At 56.6% G+C, this 19,519-nt stretch overlaps 1 protein-coding gene across 2 annotated transcripts; it reads right to left on the bottom strand.

Annotated features, from left to right (window-relative positions):
• Window positions 1–867: 867 nt before the first annotated feature.
• Window positions 868–19,335, bottom strand: KCNH4 (potassium voltage-gated channel subfamily H member 4). Of its 2 annotated transcripts, none has more exons than XM_070561912.1 (17): window positions 18,937–19,335; window positions 16,849–17,082; window positions 16,387–16,533; window positions 16,133–16,260; window positions 15,061–15,304; window positions 14,564–14,721; window positions 11,254–11,461; window positions 10,018–10,212; window positions 9,364–9,563; window positions 7,431–7,680; window positions 6,590–6,834; window positions 5,898–5,936; window positions 5,352–5,704; window positions 4,970–5,076; window positions 4,025–4,095; window positions 2,138–2,846; window positions 868–1,097 (listed from the first exon to the last, which is right to left on the bottom strand). In XM_070561912.1, the coding sequence occupies exons 1-16, from the start codon at window positions 19,010–19,012 to the stop codon at window positions 2,451–2,453; spliced, it is 3,051 nt and encodes a 1,016-aa protein (XP_070418013.1). In that variant the 5' UTR covers window positions 19,013–19,335; the 3' UTR covers window positions 868–1,097; window positions 2,138–2,450. The 2 variants fall into 2 exon arrangements, with proteins under 2 accessions (XP_070418013.1, XP_008517436.2); XM_008519214.2 differs by having other exon boundaries at window positions 2,134–2,846; window positions 18,937–19,154.
• Window positions 19,336–19,519: the final 184 nt, after the last annotated feature.

Raw genomic sequence — 19,519 nt, 5'->3', positions numbered from 1 at the left:
TGCCCCCACCTTGCCCTCCATATGGATCAGGACTATTTCTAGTTTTTCTGCTCCTCTCAATATGGATTAGGACCACTTCTACTTCTGCCTACCCCCTACCCGCCAACACAGACCAGTATCTCCTCTGCTTCTGCAGCCCACCCCCCGAGATACTACTCAACACCTGTATGGAATTAAAGCTCCACCCCAGAGACAGCTGTGAACATTGTTCCTATGACACCAGCCAACACCAATCATACTCTGGAGCCTAAGCTGGAGAATCAACCTCTCTGGAACAATCTGCCACGAAACTGCCCACACCTAGTTCCATCTGGTCACCAGGGTGCCTCTTTCTAACGGCATCCACAACCCCCCCGCCCGACCCCCCACGCAGAGATCATCAGAGAAGTGAAAGCTGAGAGGCAAGAGAGGGTTTAGGTGAGCAAAGGGGATAGGGCAGAGAGGGATTCCTAGCAGGTTCTTGGCTGGTGACAGCTCTTCCCCAGACCCTGCTGTACCTAGCCTGCAACAGGTACAGGATGGGTGATACAGGATTGGTGGGGAGTCCTTTGGGCCACTTTTCCAGGACTGGAGGTGGGCCTGAGCCAGGACTTTGTCCCTCCCTCATACTGTGTCTGAACCTGTGGCTGTGACTGGGGTGGGGGGAGGAGAGGCTATAAGGGCCCATAGTGACTCATTAAGGTTTCTGCCTCATCCCTGGGGCCCCTGGTGGCGTGAATGTAGTGCCAAGTGGATTGGTTGGCGCCCTTGCCCTTTCGAGAGACAGCAACAGGGCCCTAGGGCATGGTGGGGGATTGACTGCTGTGCAGGCTCCTCCAAAGCCCTGGGGCTCTCAGACCAACCCCCAGAAACGTAAGAGCAAACAGCTACAAAAATAAAGAATTTATTTCCTATCCAAAAGTGAGCCCAGGTTGCTGGGTGGTGAAGGAAAGCTGGAAACCAGGGTGAGTTTGCAAGAAGTCAGGACCCTGAGTGAGACCATCTTGGAAGGAGGGAGAACAGGCTCGGCTGAGGTCTAGGGGCGGGGAAGGGACAGGGAGTGCTGCTGGGACTGTTTCAAGTTGCTGACAGCAGAAGAGACCACCTTTGGTGACAGCCTGCAGAGAGATAGAGACAGAGATGTTGACAGGCCCAGGCCAGAGGTAGAAATATACACTGTAGGGCCCAAAAAGCACCCACTGGGGCACAGGAACCTGGGAGCCACTCCAAGGCAGGGATTGCAAACTCAAATACCCACAGAGATCAGACAAAGAATCCAAATGAGGGAAGCTAGGTGGGTGTCAAGAGATGATGGAGAAACATGGGGACTGCGAAGAAGTGGAGAGTACAGGCCCCATCTAAAGAAGACAGTGTGGGGCCGGCCTGATGGCGCAGTGGTTAAGTGCGCACGTTCCGCTTCGGCGGTCTGGGTTTGCCAGTTTGGATCCTGGGTGCGGACATGACACTGCTTGGCAAGCCATGCTGTGGTAGGCGTCTCATAGAAAGTAGAGGAAGATGGGCATGGATGTTAGCTCAGGGCCAGTCTTCCTCAGCAAAAAGAGGAGGATTGGCAGCAGATGTTAGCTCAGGGCTAATCTTCCTCAAAAAAAATAAATAAATAAAGAGGACTGTGGCCATCTAACACCAGCTAAGTATTGCCACGTGGGATGTTGGCCCAGGATTGCCAGATCTTCCAAATTTTTTTTAGAGAAGTTGGAATATCTGGATTTTTATGTGAATTCTCCTGATTTTTAACATCAGCAATTCATTCATATTTTGAAAAGAAAAATGCTGTGAGAACCAAAGAACACATATCTGGGGGTCCTCAGTTTGTTTCCTGTGTGGACGGTAGGATGAGATGAGCCTCTCCAGCCTGGGCTGATAGTGGGAGGCCTAAGAAATCTTGAGTTGCTCCCATGCCAGTCAGGATCTCAAACCTACCGCTCTCGAGACAACAGCGCTTTAAGGTCTCCAGCAGAGACCCAGGGGCTAGGACAGAAGACCTCACAATATCACCAAGCAATCTCTGCAGTGGAATCTGCAATCTATCTCTCTTGCTCTAGACATCAAGAGCCTGCCTGCTCTTGCCTCAGTCTTCATTTCCCAGCCGGATCTGGGGCCCTTCCCCATCCCCTTGTCCTCCCCCATGTCTACCTGCCTCCAGGTCCTGGAGAGAAAGCAGGACATCTCGTCTGCCCAGCCCAATGGCCACCGTGGTCCACCTCATGCCTGTTGAGTTCCACGGCCTCAGGTGCTTCCCCTCACAGAGGAGGAGGATAGGGGAAGGTTTGGAAAAGGGAACAGGGTCAGAAGTGACCAGGCTTTGTTAAAAAGTCCAGAGAATCCAGAGCCAACCAGGCCAGCTGGTGGCTGCTGACCCAAGGCAGAAGGCCAGGGGGCCCAGCCCCTCCCTGGATGGCAGGCGGCAATGGCAATGCCTACCCCAGACAGGCCTGGGCCTGGGGCCGGGGTCAGTGGAAAGTGTCTGATCTGGACCGGAAGCTGTGCCTCCTGAGGCTTGGGGTCAGGGGTGAGGCCTCTGGCACTGGGGAGGGTACCAGAGGGTCAGGCTCTGAGGGGTAGGGGGACAGCACAGAAGGTCTCAGGTTGGGGGGTGCAGCCCCCGTCTCTGCTGTCCCCACACTGGCTGGGCAATGGACCTCAGCAAGAGTGGTATCCTGGAGGCTAGGCCGTGGTCCGGACAGACAGGGAGAGATGCATGGAGGCCTCAGCTGGGGGCAAGGAGGATCTGGGGGCCAAGCTGAGACTGTTGGGTGGCCTGGGGGACACAGCCTGGCCTGTAGCAGGCTCATCATGTGACGAAGCTCCTGGCTAAGCTGAGACACTTCCTGGTTGAGACGGGAGATCTGTTGAAAACACATCAAATTGTTTCCCAGGTGCCACAACAATCACCACCCTCCTTGATGCACCCCCCTCTACAGTTTACAAAGCTCTTTCGCAACCACTCTCTGCTCATAGCCACCCTAAGAAGAAGGCAGGGTAGGGGTTATTTTTGTCTAGATGTAAATACCCCAGCCTCTTTCCAAAAAGGATTTGGGGCAGCAGCTATTACTATTTCCCCCTCATTTTTATAAGATGTAGAAAAATGTGCATTTTTCAAATTTCAGGGGAGTACAGAATCAACTAAGAAAATTGTTAAAATGCAGATTTCTGGGCCCCACCCTACACATTCCAAATTCAGTGAGGCCCAGGAGTCTGCATTTTAACAGGTTCTCCAGTTGCTGATAGACGCTCAAGTTTGGGAACCACTGGCCTAGACAAAATGTGAGCAGAAGCAGAGACTGACCCCACCCCAAGCCCCAGGGCCCGCCCAGCCCAGGTCTGCCCCCGGGGATGCCTGATGTTTATCAGAACCCAAGGAAGGCCCTCCCCCAAGGGCTGGGCCTGGCTGTGCTGTGGCACATCTTTGAGATCCCTGAGGAAGCAGGAAGGCAGAGCCTCAGCGCACAGGATCTGGGCTCTTCCTGACCAGGAGTCAGACATTGGGGTCCAGGTTCCCCAGGCTCAAGGCCTCTCAGCCTCCCTGTCCTTGGCCCCACAGGTCTGCTTAGTGCTCATTTCCCAGGGCTGGGGTAAAGGAAAGGACTGGAGCATCCTGACTTGCTGAGGGGCCGGTCCCTGTAGGAGAGAATCCCACGGTGGTGGAGAGAGAAGAGCCCTTCTTTTCAGGCTGGACAAGCTGAGCAGCTAGGAAGGAGGGGAAAGCAATCGTCACTGAGCACTTACAGTGCGTCAGGGTACCAGAGGGTCAGGCTTTGAGGGGTAGGGTTAGGGACTGGGCCAGGCATGTGTGCACTCTCATTTCTTCCTCACAGCTCTGGGAAGAATGTATTATTTCCCCCATTTTTAGATGAGTAAATTGAAGTTCAGAGTGGTTGTAGGACTTGCCCAAGGTCACCCGCTAGTGTGAATATCTGAATTCAGGACTCTGGCTCTAAACCCTGAAGTGCTCTTATACGAGGCACATCTCTGATCCCAACATGATATTCCCAATGCCGGAGGGGAGGATCCAGCCCCAACCCACCTCCTGGTTCAGCCTGCAGACCTCCTTCACCTCCTCGGCCTCAGTGGTCAGTTCCCGGCTGGGCCTGGTCCCTGCAGGCAGAAGGGGGCGAAGGGATGCAGGGTGAGTGCAGGGAGCAGCTTAGGCTGGGCCCCCTCCTGTCATGGGGCAGGCAGAGAGCAGGAGGAGAGGAAACTCCAGGGTCAGGATGATGGGAAACCCAAACCCCTCAGGCTGGTTTCAAGAGCCTATAACTTCCCCAGGCCCTCCCCCTGTCCCCCGCCCGCCCCACCCAGTCCTAAGCACAGACCTTCTTTTTTTTTTTTTAAAGATTGGCACCTGAGCTAACAACTGTTGCCAATCTTTTTCTTTTTTCTTTTCTGCTTTATCTTCCCATACCCCCCCGTACATAGTTGTATATTTTTAGGTGCAGGTCCTTCTAGTTGTGGGATGTGGGACGCCGCCTCAACGTGGCCTGACGAGCAGTGCCATGTCTGCGCCCAGGATCCAAACCCTGGACCACCGCAGGGAGCACGCAAACTTAATCACTCGGCCACGGAGCCGACCCCAGCACAGAGCTTCTTTGGTATCTGAACACAAGGTACTCTTCTTGTCATGCCTCCATGCCTTTCTACAACTGCCTTGCCCCTCCCCTCAAACTCCTACCCACCCTTTAAGACCCACTTGAGTGTCGTCCCCTCTAAGAGGAAGAGTGAGGGGTGCCCTCTTCTACTTCAGAGCCCTGTTCTTGTCTTGGTCGTGGTACTTAGCCCCCTGTTCTGGAATGGTTTATCTGAGTACACAGGCATCTCCCCCACCTGATGGGGAGCTCACTAAGAGTGTGGGCCAGGTCTGGTTCATCTGTGTATTCCCAGCATAGCAGCTGGCACATGGTAGGCCCTTTCGACATGTGGGATGGATGGATGGATGGGTGACTGCAAGCTGAGGTCCACTGCGGGCCCTTACCTGTAGGAGGGGCCTGTGAACGGGGCCTAGGGTGCTCAGGCCGCCTGCTGAACCTGAATGTAGGGGCCTCTGCTGTGCTGCCAGAGTCCTCAATGCCATCCACTATCCTGGGACGGGGGCAGTGGTCATCAGTCCCATGGGGAGAGGGACAGGGCCAGAGCAGAGCAGCCGAGGGTGAACAGGGGCAGCAGCGCCAGGGAGCTGGGGAGGAGCAGCGGTCATAGAGGGTGGGGTTGCAAGCTGTGGCAGATCAGGAAGGGTGGGGTGGGCAGATGGGGCAGAGACAGGGAGAAGCACTGGCTGGAATGCTGGGGACAGAGCCCAGAGAAGGTTCTGGAAGCCAGCAGGGGTATGGGGAAGGCAGAGGAGGCTGGCGTCTCACCGGGGACTGAGGTCCGGAGGTCCAAAGGTTCCCAGTGGGGGAATGAGAAGCTGGGGGGGCTTCCAGGCAGCAGAGCCCCTGGGGGGGCCAAGAGGGGAGGGGCTGTGGCCCTGGCCAGCCAGGGCAGGGGATGGGGACGGGGACAGAGAAGGGGAGGACACAAGGGCTGAGAATGGGGGCAGCTCCTCGCCCAGAAGGCTGACCAGAGAGCCCCGGGGCCGCGCTGGGCTGAGGTTGGGCAGCAGGATGGGCCGGCGGGGCCTGGAACTACCCCCGGGCTCTGCCCCAGCCTCAGCCTCTGTGATGGATGGCAGGGTCTTGTCAGAGGAGGAGCCGAGGCTTTCCGAGTGGGGCTGTGGGCAGAGGGGCAGCTGATGTTGCAGGACGGTGAATAACAGGCCTTTCATTAAGCGACGGCCTTCACTGGTGGCTGCCGCTCCCCATCCCCTCTCCCTTCTCCCAGCAGCGGAGAAGCCAAGGAAAGGTGCCCCCACTCACGGCCTCTCCCCCATGCAACCTCAACCCCACCCAGGAAGGGAGTGTTACCTGGGAGAGGCGAGGGGATCGGGAAAAGCGGCTGAGGCCCTGCGGGGACATAGGGGGTTCAAGCTGACTCACACCTCTGCACGCCCCTGGGACAGCACCTCCTAGTCCCACCCATCAGTGTTGCGGGGTTTGAGAATGTGGGGCCTTTCTGTGGACCTGAATCAGAGACACCTCCGACTCCGACTCAGAGAAATCCTGAGTGGTAAAGTCAGTCTGAAAAGCAGTAAAAGACAAAGGCCTAAGGTGTAAACTGTAGATCTGGCCCAGAGCCTAAACCAAAACAGGCTCAGGAAACACTTGGTGAGTGGAGAAGAGGAAGCCCCAGGAGATGGTGCCCGGTCTAGAGAGGGACTTCACGGAGGAGGGGCACACAAGGGAGATTGTTTCCAAAGGGAGGGTCCTTTGAGGTATCTGGAATGAGGCTGAGGTGTGGCCAACAGGAGATGGGTCAGTAGAGTTGGAAGTAGAGGTAGTGAGAGATGGTCCATGGGATTGGGTAATGGCCAATGGAGCAGAGTCAGTGGGGTTGAAAGATGTTAAGCATGGAAGGGGCAATGGAAGGGGGTGCCTGGGTTGACAGATGATGTTTTCAGGGTGGAAGGAGAAGCATGAGGCTCTCTCTGGGGCTAGGGGAGGTCTGCTTTGAAGGAGAGGACCTTGGTGGAGATGGAGGCCATGATGGGTCTACATACATTGGTGTCAGAGCCCTGGCGCAGGTTGAAGGTGAGGTCCCGGAGCAGGCCAGCCCGGAAGGCAGCCCCGTACTCAGGATAGAGCCTCAGGACCTCAGCCAGCCCTCGGCTGCTCAGCTGCTGCAGGCCACAGTAGGTCAGTGCCTTCACATCAGCGCTGGTCTTCAGCACGCAGCTTGGCCCTGCTCCTGACCCAGGCTCCTGCCCCGGCTCAGGGATATCTGCCCCAATCAGGTCCCCTTTCCCTGTGGATAAGGGATGGGGACAGTCAGCTTGGGCAGGGGGACCAAGAGGATATCAGTGGGAGATGATTAATGGATTTGAGGGATGGCCAGTGTTTGGAGGATGGTTGAAGGTGGGTCAATCAATGGGACTGGGTGGAAATAATCAATGGGTTCAGAAAAGGTTGGTGAAGAATGACTGGTGAAGTTGGGAGGCAGTCAGTGGGAGATGTCAGTAAGGCTGGACAAATGATCTATGGAATTAGATGATCAATAAAGAAGGGCCAGAGGGGTCAGTTAAAGAGTAAAGGTGAATGGAATTGAGGGTCCATGGAAAAAGGTCAATGGAATTGGGGGATGTGCAATGGGAAAGGATCAATTCAGTTGGGGGATAGTCACTGGGGAAGGGTTGATGGGTTAAGGGATGGCCAATGGGATTAGGGGATAGTCCCAGTGGAATGGTCAAAAGGGGGTGCTAGTAGGGTAAAGGGACCAGAAAGAGTACTCCTCAGTAGGAATTCCAGATATCCACTGGGGGTATCCCAGTCCCTGGATTCCTGGCCACTCCCAAGGCCTCTGGGGGAAGGTTCTGGGGTAGGTAGTGGTCAGGGGGTCCTCACCCAGGATAGCCAGCACCATGCTGTCACGGAGCACTTCAAGCGAGCCGGAGCAGACATAGTAATGCGCCTGCAGGGCATCCCCACGACGCAACAGGTACTCCCCAGGAGCGCAGAACGAAGTCTTGATGTGCAGGGAGAGGGCCCGCAGGCAGCCCCTGCTCGCTGCTCCAAACAGCGGCAGCTGCAGGATCTCCCGATTCAGGTGCATAGCAATGTCAGCTCTCAGCTCGTCTGGGAAGTCACGCAGTAACTGCATAAGGGGCATAGGTCATTCTGGCCATCCCCCTGCAGCTGCTACTTGAGTTCTACAAATGTGCTGAGCTGTCTCCAAGGAGAGAGCTCCAACTTGCCCTTTGCTTTGAAGTTACCCATTCCTGACCTTCAGGAGGACTTCTGTGTGTCTAACTTCAATTTTGCCTGTGTGTGGACCTCCCAACCCAAGTTCTGGGTCAGAGACTAGGTCTTCTGTCTGTCCACTGCCCATGGCTACACACACTGGTCTCTCACACACGTGTACTGGTTACTCAACCCCACACATGCAAGAACCATCCCTGGTGGGTCAGCCTTCCACAGGGAGTCAGGAGACTAGAAGTCAGTTCTGCTCTCAAAGCCCTGTGCACCCTGGGCAATCCATTTCCTCTCTCTAGGCCTCAGTATCCCCGCCTGTAAAATGCAGCATTACACTAGACTTTGAACATTACCAATGACCTCCTAGGGGCCAAACTTAGTGTTCACAGTTCCATCCTCATCTTATGGAGCCCCTGGGCCACTCTGGCACGTTGACCTCTCCCTCTGTTCTCCCACCTCTCTGACTGCTTCTTTCCCATTTCCTCCCCAGGCTCCTCTTCCTCAGTGTAGCCCTTGGCTCTCTTCTTACTTTTCCTACTCTCCCTGTATCATGGCAACCAGCTCCATGGCTTCCTTGCTCCCTGTGAGCCCAGAAGAGCCCTACATCTGGGTCCAGACCTGTATTTCAACTATCTAGGGCAACCCCACCTGGATCTCCCATGGCACCACCATCTCACCATGGCCCAACCCTGGACTCTCATTTTTACCGCTAAGTCCAGTCTTTCTCCTGTAATGCCTCCATCCCTTTGCCCTTTGCCCAAGGCAGAAACCTGGGAGTCACTCCCAGCTCCTCTCTTGCAACAAGCTGATCACCCTGAGTCCCATGGCTCCTGCTCTCAAAAATACCTTCTAGATTCCCCAGGCCACTCCCCAGCCTAAAAATTTTGCAGGACAAACTCTAAATTCAAGACCACCCATGGGCTGGGCATGGCTGCCTCCCCAGCCCCATCTCTTGCACTCTTCTCGCCCTCCTCCCTCCACTGCACTCACACACCAGTTCCTGAAGGCTCACTGAACTAACTTCAGTTCCCTGAACCTACTGTTTTGTGTCAACATTTCCAGACCTGTGTTCTCATTGCTCTTTCTGCCTGGAATGACCTTCCCGTAGCAGGCCGATTTCCTTCTTGTCTTTTCCTTCTCTTCCCCTCTGATGTGCCACTTTCCCTGACTCCTCTAGGCCTAGACACAATGAGGACCCCACTGCACCAGCATCCCTCCAGTACAATGGAATTCACTGCGTAATTGTTTACCTGTCTGCCTCCCTCACTAGGCTGGTGTCTTCCTGAGAGCAAGGGCTGAGTATGATCATCTCTGAGCAACCTTTGTCCAGCACAGAGGCTGGTCCAAAGCAGGCGTTCACAAAACGTGGGTTGCAGGGAGCATGGCACTAGCTAAGACCTGCGCTCCCTTTCAGCTCCCATATTCTAGTACGAAGGAAAAGGGATTTGGATTTGGGTGGGCTCCTGCCCTCGTGAACAGCACCTCACCTCCCTCGGTCCCATGTGCCCCATTTCAAACCCCGAGAGGTGGCGACCCTTTCCCCACTGTGCTGCCAGGCAGTAGACACAGGTGCCACGCGCCCTACCTCGTTGGCGTCGATGCCGCTGTTGACGGCCCATGTGGTCTGGAAGTACTCGAGCATGCGCTGCTTGAGCGTCCGCGGCAGGCGGTGCACGCGGATGAAGTCCTTGAGGTCCTTCATGCGGCTGTGGTAGAGCGAGCGGCGGGAGTACATGCGCTGGATGATGGCTGTCACGTTCCCGAACACCACTGCGTGCATCAGTGCTGCAGCGGCGGCAGCGGGCAGCTGGTCAGGGGCGGCCACCCCTCCCGCCTCCTCGCCTGCTTCCAAACCCACCCTGCCCTGGACGGGCCTCTGGGTTCCTGAGGAGGGCCAGGAGAGTCAGTGGGCTCCTGCGTGTCTACGTGGTACCAGGAGCTGGGTTGGGCCGGGGAATAGAGGGTGGTTCCGAGAGGGGTCAGAACTAATGCTCCTCTCATGCCCCCTACCCCGCAAATTAAGTCGTGAACTTGGGTTTCCCCACCCCTTTGCAAAAGGCCACGCCTGTTTGTGGCATCCCCCAGGGCCAGCATGTAGTAGGTGCTGAAAAAATATCTATGAATGAATGCACGACTGTCTGGACGTGGGTGGACACCTTGCCCTCTTAGGGCCTCAGTTTCCCTGTCTGCATGCGGGGCTTAGCAGAGCCACCCTGCGGCTTGGCAGGCCCGGCCTCACCGCCTATGAGCATAGTGCAGATGGAGAAGATCTTCTCCGCGTCGGTGTTGGCACACACGTTGCCGAAGCCCACGCTGGTGAGGCTGCTCAGCGTGAAGTAGAGCGCAGCGATGTAGGCGCTGCGCCGCGACGGGCCGCCCGCCGAGCCATTGACGTAGGGCACCTCTAGCCGCTTGCCCAGCTCGTGCAACCAGCCTGGGGGTGGAGGAATGCAAGGAGCCCCAGCTGCGAGAGAGGTGGAGAACTGGGTTTCCCTGCACTGCCTGCGCTTGACCTTGGGCAAGTATTTAGAGAGGCAAGGGAGGTTTGCACAGGCTGGCACCGGAAAATCACGGTGAACTGGTTACAGTCGCAGTCCAAGAATTCCCTACACTACCGACTGTTCAGGGGCCCCTTCAAGTCTCTAATAATTAGTTTATTGAGCACCTCTCGTGCACAGGGCGCTAGGACTTGACCCAGCCAGCCATTCTCCCTGCCCTGGTAAAATTACAACCGGAGGAGAAAGAGTTGTGAAATACATCATTACAGGTGGGAGACGAGCTACTAAAAGGGAGGTATAGCGTGTCCTAGGAGTCATCGTGTGTTAGGGTGAGCCAGCCCAGTGAGGGGTGGGGGTAGGGTGCTAGAATTCCTGAAGGGCTCCCTTAGGACAGAGCATTTCAGTTGAGACTACAAGGAATAGAAAAGTCCCCTAGGTGAAGAAGAGAGGGAAGACAAAAGGGAAAGGTTCCAGAAAGGAAAACATATTCAAGGGCCAAAGTGAGAAAGCAGCATCCCCGGGGTGCTGGAGGGAGGCCACTGTGGCTGTACACAGGCAGCATGGGAGAAAGGGCAGCCAGGTGGGTACAGAGAGGGCTGCAGGATTATTTAGGGCGTGCACTGTGTGTGGACTTTATTTAGAGGGTGGTGGGGAGCCACCGGAAGGGTCTAGGTGGAGGTATCGCTCCCTCTTCCCAAAACACCCTCCTGACCATCAGTGTTTCCCATACTGTATTTTAATCGCCTATTACTGATAGTGCTCCCCTGCTAGGCTGTGAGGTCCCCCCAAGGCAGAGCCCTTGTCTTCAAATCAATATTCCCACGCCTGACCCGGAAGGAGCTCAGTGCATGTTTGCTGGATGAATGGTGGAATACGGGGTGGTGGGTGTGGCTCCTGGTGGAGGCATCTGCTTGGGGGCCTGAGTGGACAGGGCAGGTGGATGGGTGCTCAGTGAAAGCCTGGGGTCGGTGGCTCACCGATGTCCCAGAGCAGCGGGTCATTGGCCTCCATCTCCCGGCGCCCGATGACATACCAGACACAGGCCATCCAGTGGGCAAGGAGCGCAAAGACGGACATGAGCAGCGTGAGCACCACAGCGCTGCACTGGGAGTACCGCTCCAGCTTCTGCAGCAGCCGCAGGAGCCGCAGCAGCCGCACGGTCTTCAGCAAGTGCACCAGCGATGTCTGCAGGAGTGGAGTGGGGAGTTGTCAGCAGGCACACCTCCTGACAGCCCTCACGGCCCCCATGTCCCCTCCCAGGGCCTGGCCACCAGATGCCCTGGAGCCAGGGGAAGCTGCAGCAGGAGAAACATCCCTGTTGTCCTGAGAAGGTGACCAAGAAATGCAGATGGGAGAGAATAATACTAACACTAATAATAGCTAACACTGAGTAAGTGCTTACTGTATGTGTCAGACCCTGGGCTAAGTATTTGTAGTCCTCATAAAATAATCTATCCTTCAGTCCAATTATCGTCATCATTCCCAGACTGCAGATGAGTAAGCTAAGGCTCAGAGAGGCCAGTGACTTACTCAAGGTCACAGACCAAGGAAATGATGGAGCTGGGACTCAAATCAGGGCTGACAGGGCCGGCCCGGTGGCGCAGTGGTTAAGTGTGCACGTTCTGCTTCAGTGGCCCAGGGTTCACCCGTTTGGATCCCAGGTGCGGACATGGCACCACTTGGCAAACCACGCTGTGGTAGGCGTCCCACATATAAAGTGGAGGAAGATGGGCATGGATGTTAGCTCAGGGCCAGTCTTCCTCAGCAAAAACGAGGAGGATTGGCAGCAGATGTTAGCTCAGGGCTAATCTTCCTCAAAAAAAAAAAAAAAATCAGGGCTGACAACAAAGTCTATTTGTTCTACTCTCTCTTAGCACAGTGAGCTGATGGAGGTCAAAGGAGGGCAACAGGCTAAATGACCTCTGGCCCCGCTCAAAGCCCTCAGGGCACGACTGGCAGTTGGATGAGAACTGGTTGTTAGAGATGACAGCAATTGTGATGGGAGTGGCCCCTTGAGGACTGGGGAAGGTTTAGGGACCTTTCCCCTTGTGGTCAGCTGCAGATGAGCAGGTCGTGCTGAAATGTTGAGGGAAGGAGAGTGGGGACCGAGGGAGCCTGGGCTGCGAGGTCTCAGACCTTGTGGGGTTAGGTGGGGATCAATGGGGCCAGTGGCACCCAGTAAGGGTCCTGCAAATGTTAGCTAATATTAGCACTACAACTGTTTTCATTGTGGTTATTAATGCTTCAGTTAGCCCTTCCAATCTTGGAGATGGAGGGCAGGTGGAGGCTTATCTGCTCACTACTACGGGTGGGGGCAGCTTGGAGGCTAGGGCTGGGGGCTCTGGGGCAGCGCCCGGGGCACTTGGTATGAAGGTCCTTCACTGTCCTTCCAGGGGCCTCCCGGAGCATCCTCTGTAGCCCTAGCCCTACACGCCTCCTGAGCCACCTCATGCCATTTCCTCTAATTTTAGGTGAAGGAGCTGGACAGGAGGTGGTCCTGATTCCCCCACATGGACCCTCCCCAGGGCTTACTGCCTGCCTCCAGCTCCCAGAGCTCCTGACTCCAAACTTGAGTGCTTCAGGGCTTCCCCTAGTCACCTGCCCTTGGGCCCCACTCCCTTGGGGCCCTCCTCTCCTTCTCCTTGGACAGAATGTCCCAGGGCGGGCTCCTTCAAGTCCACAGCTCTGCCAGTGCTCCCTCATCCTCTGTCTTTGCTCTGCCTCCCTCCAGCCCCGGCATTGCTCCTCGTCTTCCCTTGTGGCTGACCATCCACTCAGGTACCCTGCTTTCCTGGGTATGTTGGAAGGAATACTAGGCTAGGAGTCTGGAGATCTGGTTTCGGTCTCCTGCCTTCCACTGCTAACTGTGTGACCTTCAGCAAGCCACTTAACCTCTCTGAGCCTCTGCATCTACCTCTGATAAAGAAGGATAAGAGAATCTGCCCTGAAGGGTTATTGTGAGGCTTCTTTGTGATGACATGTGTGAAAGAACTTACTTAGTAAATTGTAAAGTGCTCCTGAAGGTACCAGAGGAGGAGAACTGCCTGGGAGGTAGGAGAGGGGCTCTCTGCCGCTCTCCCTCTCCCTCAGGGACAGCTGTCTGCCTGGCTGACACAGCCTGGTGGGCACAGGGGTCGGGGGGCACTCACGAGGAGGGGTGGGGAGCTCTGCTGGGAATGGCTGGAGCCTCAGGGCAGACATACACACATGCACGTGTGTGGGAAAGTGCACACACGTGTACACAGGCAGGGGAAGAGGCCCACAGCCCGTTGGCGGCTAGTTAAATCCGGCTGCGTGTAGGTGGTTTCCCGCTATAGCTAAGTGTGGCAGAGAGCGAGCGCACAGGGAAACTGCTCTCCACCTCCCCACCCAAGAACCAAGGGGGCCTGGGGACACAGGGTGGCACTCTCTCACCCCGGACTTGAGAAGACCTACCATCTGCTGGCTGGGTGCAGAGCTGAGCACTCAGGGCACCTCTGGCAGCCCCAGGGAGCTGGGAGGACACAAGTCCTGGCCCTCTCTGCCTCCAAATCTACCTCACAGCCCCTACCTCCTTGTCTTGGCTTACTATGCTCCCCCAAATGCTCTCTCCTCATCCTGCCAGCCAAATCCTACTGTCTGTCTAAAGTCTGGCTCTGCTCTCTCCTCCCTCAGGAACGCTTCCCAGGCCACCTTAGCCTCTGCCTCACTGGGGTGGGTGCTCTGGCCTCCCAGGTGCTGGCCAAATTTCAGATCACTTTTGCGCATGCCCATGTTCCAGCCTGGAACTCCGAGGTCAGCTGCTTCGTGCCCAGCCCCCACGCAGCAATACCTGGACCCCATCTTCCACTCCATTTACCTCTTCTCTTTCTGCTGTGCCCTCCAGTAGTCCTGCCCCCTCACCAGCTTAGTGTTTGGCGGCTGAATCCTTGTGCCTTTTCCCCACAGTGACCATGCCCCACACAGTGCTTTGCAGACAGCTAAATGCTCATCAGTTGTTTGTTAAATAAAAATGTGAAAAGTACCACTCATTTGGCATCAGATCAACACCGCCTTGGTAGCCCTAGTTAGCTTTTCATTTGTCTCAGCTTCCGTCGGAGATTGGGAGCTGAGCTCCCCAAGAGCACAGACCCTCTCAGCTCTTTCTCAGCACCTCGCCTAGAGCTCTGCCCACAGCAGGTGCCTGACAAATATTCGCAGATGGATTGATGGGAAGGACTGAGTCTGGGTTTGAGGTCAGTCCCTTAATGGGAGACACTGTGCTGAAGTTGGGAGGCTGGGCTGCATGGTGGGACACGAGTCACTCACCACCGTGATGTTGAAGACGTAAAGCAGGTCAAAAGGCAGAGCGGCAATGAGGTCAATGAAGAACCAGGTGGCCAGGTAGTGGAGGCCAATGGAACGAGGAGCAGAGACCACCTGGCCAGACTGGGACACATAGGTGGTACGGAAGTTCAGGATGATATCTGGGGGCACAAGAGGCTGTTACTAGGGGGCCTCAGCCTAAGAACTCCAAGGGGCAGAGGAACTGGGTAAGCCAGGAACCAGCCTTAGAGACCCAGAATGGAGCTGGAGGCAGAAATGGGGAAGACAGATTGGGCTTCTGGCTGGTCCTCAGGGAGAACAGGTCTAAAGGCTGAAGGCTTCAGGGTCAGGAATGAGGGCACATGGATCATTAGGACTTAAAGATCCAGGAATGGATGGGCTCTGAACACCTGGGTCCTCCAGGCCCAGCATGGAGCAAGGCTTGAGTGAGTGGGTCCCTCCAGCCCACCCACCAGGGTATGTAGGGCAGAGGGTCTGACCCAGGATGAAGAGCATCTCCACAACGATGTCGCTGACAAGGGTGTGTCGGGAAGTTATGGGGGTGTCATCATCATCCGAGAAGCAGACATTGTAGGGGACGGTGACGGCAACGTAGAAGGTGGCGAGGAGGATGAGGCCATCCCAGACAGCCTTGGGGACGCTGTAGTGGAGGAGGAGGCAGCGGGACCCCCCCACGGAGGCCACCTTGTACTCGGGCACTGATGGCTTTGGCTCAAACACGTTCTAAGGGGAGAGGGGTGGCGGTTGGGGACTCTTGGGGGAAAGAGGAGCCAAGGCTAGTGGGGAGGAGAGGCAGGGGATGGGGAAGGGGGGGTGGGCACTGCAAGCATGACCATGAGAGGAGGGAGAGGGTCAGGAGATGGTTCAGGGGCTGGCACCTGACACTTCCTTCCTCTGCCGAGCTACTGCTCAGGCCCCCTTCTGAATCAATCATGTTTTGTGGGGGATATTTATAAGGCTTGACCTTCACCCTGCTTGAGAAGGAGATTATGACAAATCAGGCACACAGCCTAGCTTGAGAGGTCACTAACTTCTCCCTCAAGTTCCTTTTGGGTTCTGGGGGCCCAAGTAGAGGATGGGTATACCCCAGGAATGAGGGGAAGCTGGCACGGCACACCCCATTCCCTGTAGCCCTAACAGCCTCTACAGAGGGTTGGAGACGCGACCCTATGGCTTTATCAGGGTCCTAGGAATGGGACACAGGGCTGCATGCCACACTGCCAACAGGGGATTTCCCCCTAGGACCACTGCTTGTGATTTTACCCCCCATAATGTACCCTGACGACACAAAGGTAGGTGATGTAACTTCTGCTAGAACCCCACCCTTGCGACATCCTCAGAGCAGAGTAATGTCAATCACAAGGCAGCAAAGGAGACGGGTATGAAAGATGTGAGGGGACATGGGATAGAGCAGAGAGTTGTACGTGAGAAATGGGCAGACAGAGGAACAAGCCTCTGGAGGGAGACCAGACAAACAGGGAAACAGGGAGACAGTAGCAAGGGTGCCTCAGAATTAAGGCTGGGAGATGCTGGGGTAGAGATGGGACTCACATTACTGGTTTTCATGCTTCCCTGGCCCCGGCGGCCAAAGTGGCCAGTCAGTCGGCGTAGGACGGTACGGCTCTGCCTCCTGGCAGATCGAAGTCTCGAGCTGGCTCCCCTCCTGCCAAGGGAGTTTTCTGTTGGGAAGAAGGGTACAGAGATAAATGGGTGCTCATCTCATGAGGCTGGGTATGGAGAGGTCTTGTGTGACCTTGGGTGAAGACCTCTGACCATTCATGCCTTTTCCCCAGACTTGCAGTTACCATGATTACTGTCCCCATGGCCTCCTGGGGGACCAAGTCCTGGGCTTCCACTCTGAGAGATGTCCTTGAAGGAAAAGAGGAAAAGCACGACCTCCCCCATCTCATTCTTGATGGGCATCATATCCAGGAGGCACCAAAAGGCAGAGCCTGCAGGTGTGGGGAGATGGGGCAGAGGAGTGAGCAGCCTGTGGCATCCCTCTCTCATCCACCTTGGTTCCTGGCATAGTCTAAGGGCTCGGCAGAGGTTTAGAGCTGGACAGAACCCCCGAGATTATGTCAGCCAACTCCTTCACCTTCCAGATGGGAGAACCAAGGCTCAGAGAGGGTCAGGGATGCACTCAGTGTCACACAGACAGCTTGTGGCAGTGTGGAGACCAGCACCCAGGCTTCCACTGTGTTGGGTGGACTCTGGGTAAGGCATAGGGTCTGGGCAGGGCTGCAGGGTGGGCCAGGCCCTCTCACCATCCTTTCGGTAGAAGCAGATCTCAGCCCGATGCTCCTGATGGCCCTCCAGGGCCTTATGCAGCCTCTGCAGGGCTGGCTCACTGGTCTCTGGACCATAGAGGAAACGGCAGCTGCAGGTTTTCTGCATGACCTCGGTGCGGCCGTAGCCTGTGAGCTCGCAGAAGCCGTCAGAGCAGTAGACTATGGGAAAGCCCCGTGGGCCCTGTGCGTTGGCCAGCAGGAAGTTGCTGTCTGTGGAAAGAAGAGGTAAAGGTCAGGTCAAGGCCAGGAGGAGAGCTCAGCCTCCAGGTGGGCAGTACCTCCCACGAGCTGTGGTCAGAGATCACAGAGACAGAAGCTTCCGAGGCTTCCACGTGATTCCTGGATCTCCCTTTTGGATATTCTGAAATGAGAGTAAGAAGAGATAGGCAAAAGGACAAGGACTTAAGGGTGGCCTGGAACTGGGACAGGGACTACTAGGAGCTTGGAGAAGGAATCCCAAGAGGTTGTGCTGTCTGTTCCCCTGCCTTCAAGCTAGTAGGAGGCAGCCTGGCATAGTGAGTAAGGGCATGGGCTCTAGCACCCCACCTCTGCCACTTACTTACTCTGTAACCTTGGGCAAGTTAATGAACTCGTCTGTGCCTCAGCTTCCTTATCTGCAAAGTGGGGGATAATGTATCTTTCTCACATGGTTGTTGTGAGGGTTACATGGGTTACCTGGGGAGAACAAGTCCTGGCACATAGCAAGTGCTACACTGAAAAAGAGAAATGATTCCCCTACATGAGCACAGCTTTCAAAGCACATCATAGCTGTTGTCCTGTCGTCCTATTAGAGAGTGGACAGGGCAGAGGTTCCAGTGATATCACACCCATTTTACTGATAGGAAACCAAAAGGCAGTGATTATCCAAACTCACAAATCTCCTTTGTTGGGGGAGGGAGACAGTGATGAGTAGCGTCCTCATTCCCTGCCTTCCAGGAAAGGTCTTCTTTTCAGCATTCCTTCAGCTAGTTTCAGGGGGTCTGTCCCCAGGACTCAAAGTCTAACAAGGTTGGGCAATGAAGTTGTGGCTCCAGTAACCCCAGCAGCAGAACCCAAGCTGGCTGTCTCCTGGGTAGGAGGCCACAGGGGGGCTCTGTGGGCCATCAGGGACAGAGTCTCAGCTGAGGGTAGGGCCCTGAGACACAACTAGTCCCTGGAAGCTAGGAGAGGTGAGTGTCTGGGGGTGCGGCAGCTGATGGGGACACCAAGGGTGCCTGAGAGGCGCTGGGCCCTGGGCAGCAGCCTCGTTCTTCCATCCCAGGGCCTGTTGCCCCGGTGATGGGCGCTATGGAAACAAGGGAGGTGTGGGGGGAAGGCGGGTAGGGCCCCGGGAGCTCGGTTTCCGCCCTCGGGTACCGCTCCCCCCACCTTCCAGATTCAGGGCACTGGCCCGAAGAGGGCAGGAGGAGATCTCTCGGCTCCAAAGTAGGAAAGGGAATGGCGAGAGAAGAGGCAGGGAAGGAGGAATGTGGCTGTCCAAGGTGCTGAACCTGGAACCCAAGCTAGGGTGGGCGAGCAAGGAGTTCCCTCCGTCACAAGGACCACCCCACTCCTCCTGCCTCACCTCTCTCTGACGTGGACGGGCCACGATTTGGGCTACGTGACCTTAAATTCAAGCTAGGTCCTGCCGAAGTCTGATCTTTTCTTTCTCTTTTTTTTTCCGGGGGAAGGAGATGCTGGAGCCGTCTGGGAGTAGACCCCGGAGCGCCTGAGCCACTTACTCCCACCTCCGCGTCTCCGGAGACCCCCATACACGCCCCCAGCAGAGCTCTGTCTGGGAGTGGGCGGCTCCCAGGCCTCTCCTCCGTTTTGCCGCACAAAGAGCCTTTCCTGCCTCCAGTCACACCCCCAACGTCAGTCCCCCGCACTCTTGGCCCTCTCCCCTCCTCCCCTCGCAGGGCGCTCCCAGTCCTGTGCCTTTACTGCAGCTTTGGGAGTTCCTAGACCCTCAACTCCACTCTCTCTTCGCCTTAGGGTCTCACCACATGCAGAAGACCCGCGCCGGCGCCGAAGGAGACTTGGCCTCCAGTTCGGACCCCCAGTCCCAGCCTCCGCCCCACTCACGCGTGCCGTCGAAGCGGGTGGCGATGGTGTCCAGGAAGGTGTTTTGCGGGGCCAGCAACCCCTTCATGACCGGCATGGCCTCGGGGCTCGGGTTCGAGGCGTAGCGCCGGGGGCGTTCAGCGCGGCCAGGCCGGAGGAGGCGCGCTGCCGGCGGGGCCGGAGCGCCCCATGCGCCCGCCTGCCTCCTCCCCTCGTTCTCGGCGCCGCTGCCGCCGCCTCTCTGCTCCGAACCCCGCAGCTCTCGGCTCGGCTCGGCGCCGCCTCGGTCCCCCCCACCTCCCCACGGGCAGGGTTCTTTCCCCCGGGCTCGGCCCGCGCCCACCACGTGGCCCCGCACGGGAGGGGCAGCCAGCGACACCCTCACGCTTCTCCGCTGCCCTCCTCCGGGAGGGGAGCGGCCCACGCGTGTCTCTCCGGGAGAGAATTCGGGACACGCCCACCCGGAGCCGAGGCCTGAAGAGGTGGGGCGGGGCTTGAATGAGAGACACGCCCTCCTTCCAGGATGGCCACGCCCCCACGCGTGGTTCCCTGGCAGCTCCCGGTGGCTCCTCCCCGCGGGTTTCCCCGCGCGCCGCCTACGCTG

The sequence above is a fragment of the Equus przewalskii genome, chromosome 10 (genome assembly GCF_037783145.1).
Source record: "Equus przewalskii isolate Varuska chromosome 10, EquPr2, whole genome shotgun sequence".
In the NCBI taxonomy this organism is placed as follows: Eukaryota; Metazoa; Chordata; class Mammalia; order Perissodactyla; family Equidae; genus Equus; species Equus przewalskii.
Note: the sequence above shows the minus strand (reverse complement) of the source record. Positions and strands in the feature narration are given on the sequence as shown.

Excerpts from the sequence above, each read along its gene's own strand:
- KCNH4 (XM_070561912.1), bottom strand. The coding sequence starts at position 19,012 with ATGCCGGTCATGAAGGGGTTGCTGGCCCCGCAAAACACCTTCCTGGAC. Across the intron at positions 15,305-16,132 it reads GAAGCATGAAAACCAGTAAT|AACGTGTTTGAGCCAAAGCC; the intron begins GTGAGTCCCATC and ends CTCTCCCCTTAG. Across the intron at positions 11,462-14,563 it reads ACGTCTTCAACATCACGGTG|ACATCGCTGGTGCACTTGCT; the intron begins GTGAGTGACTCG and ends CCACTCCTGCAG.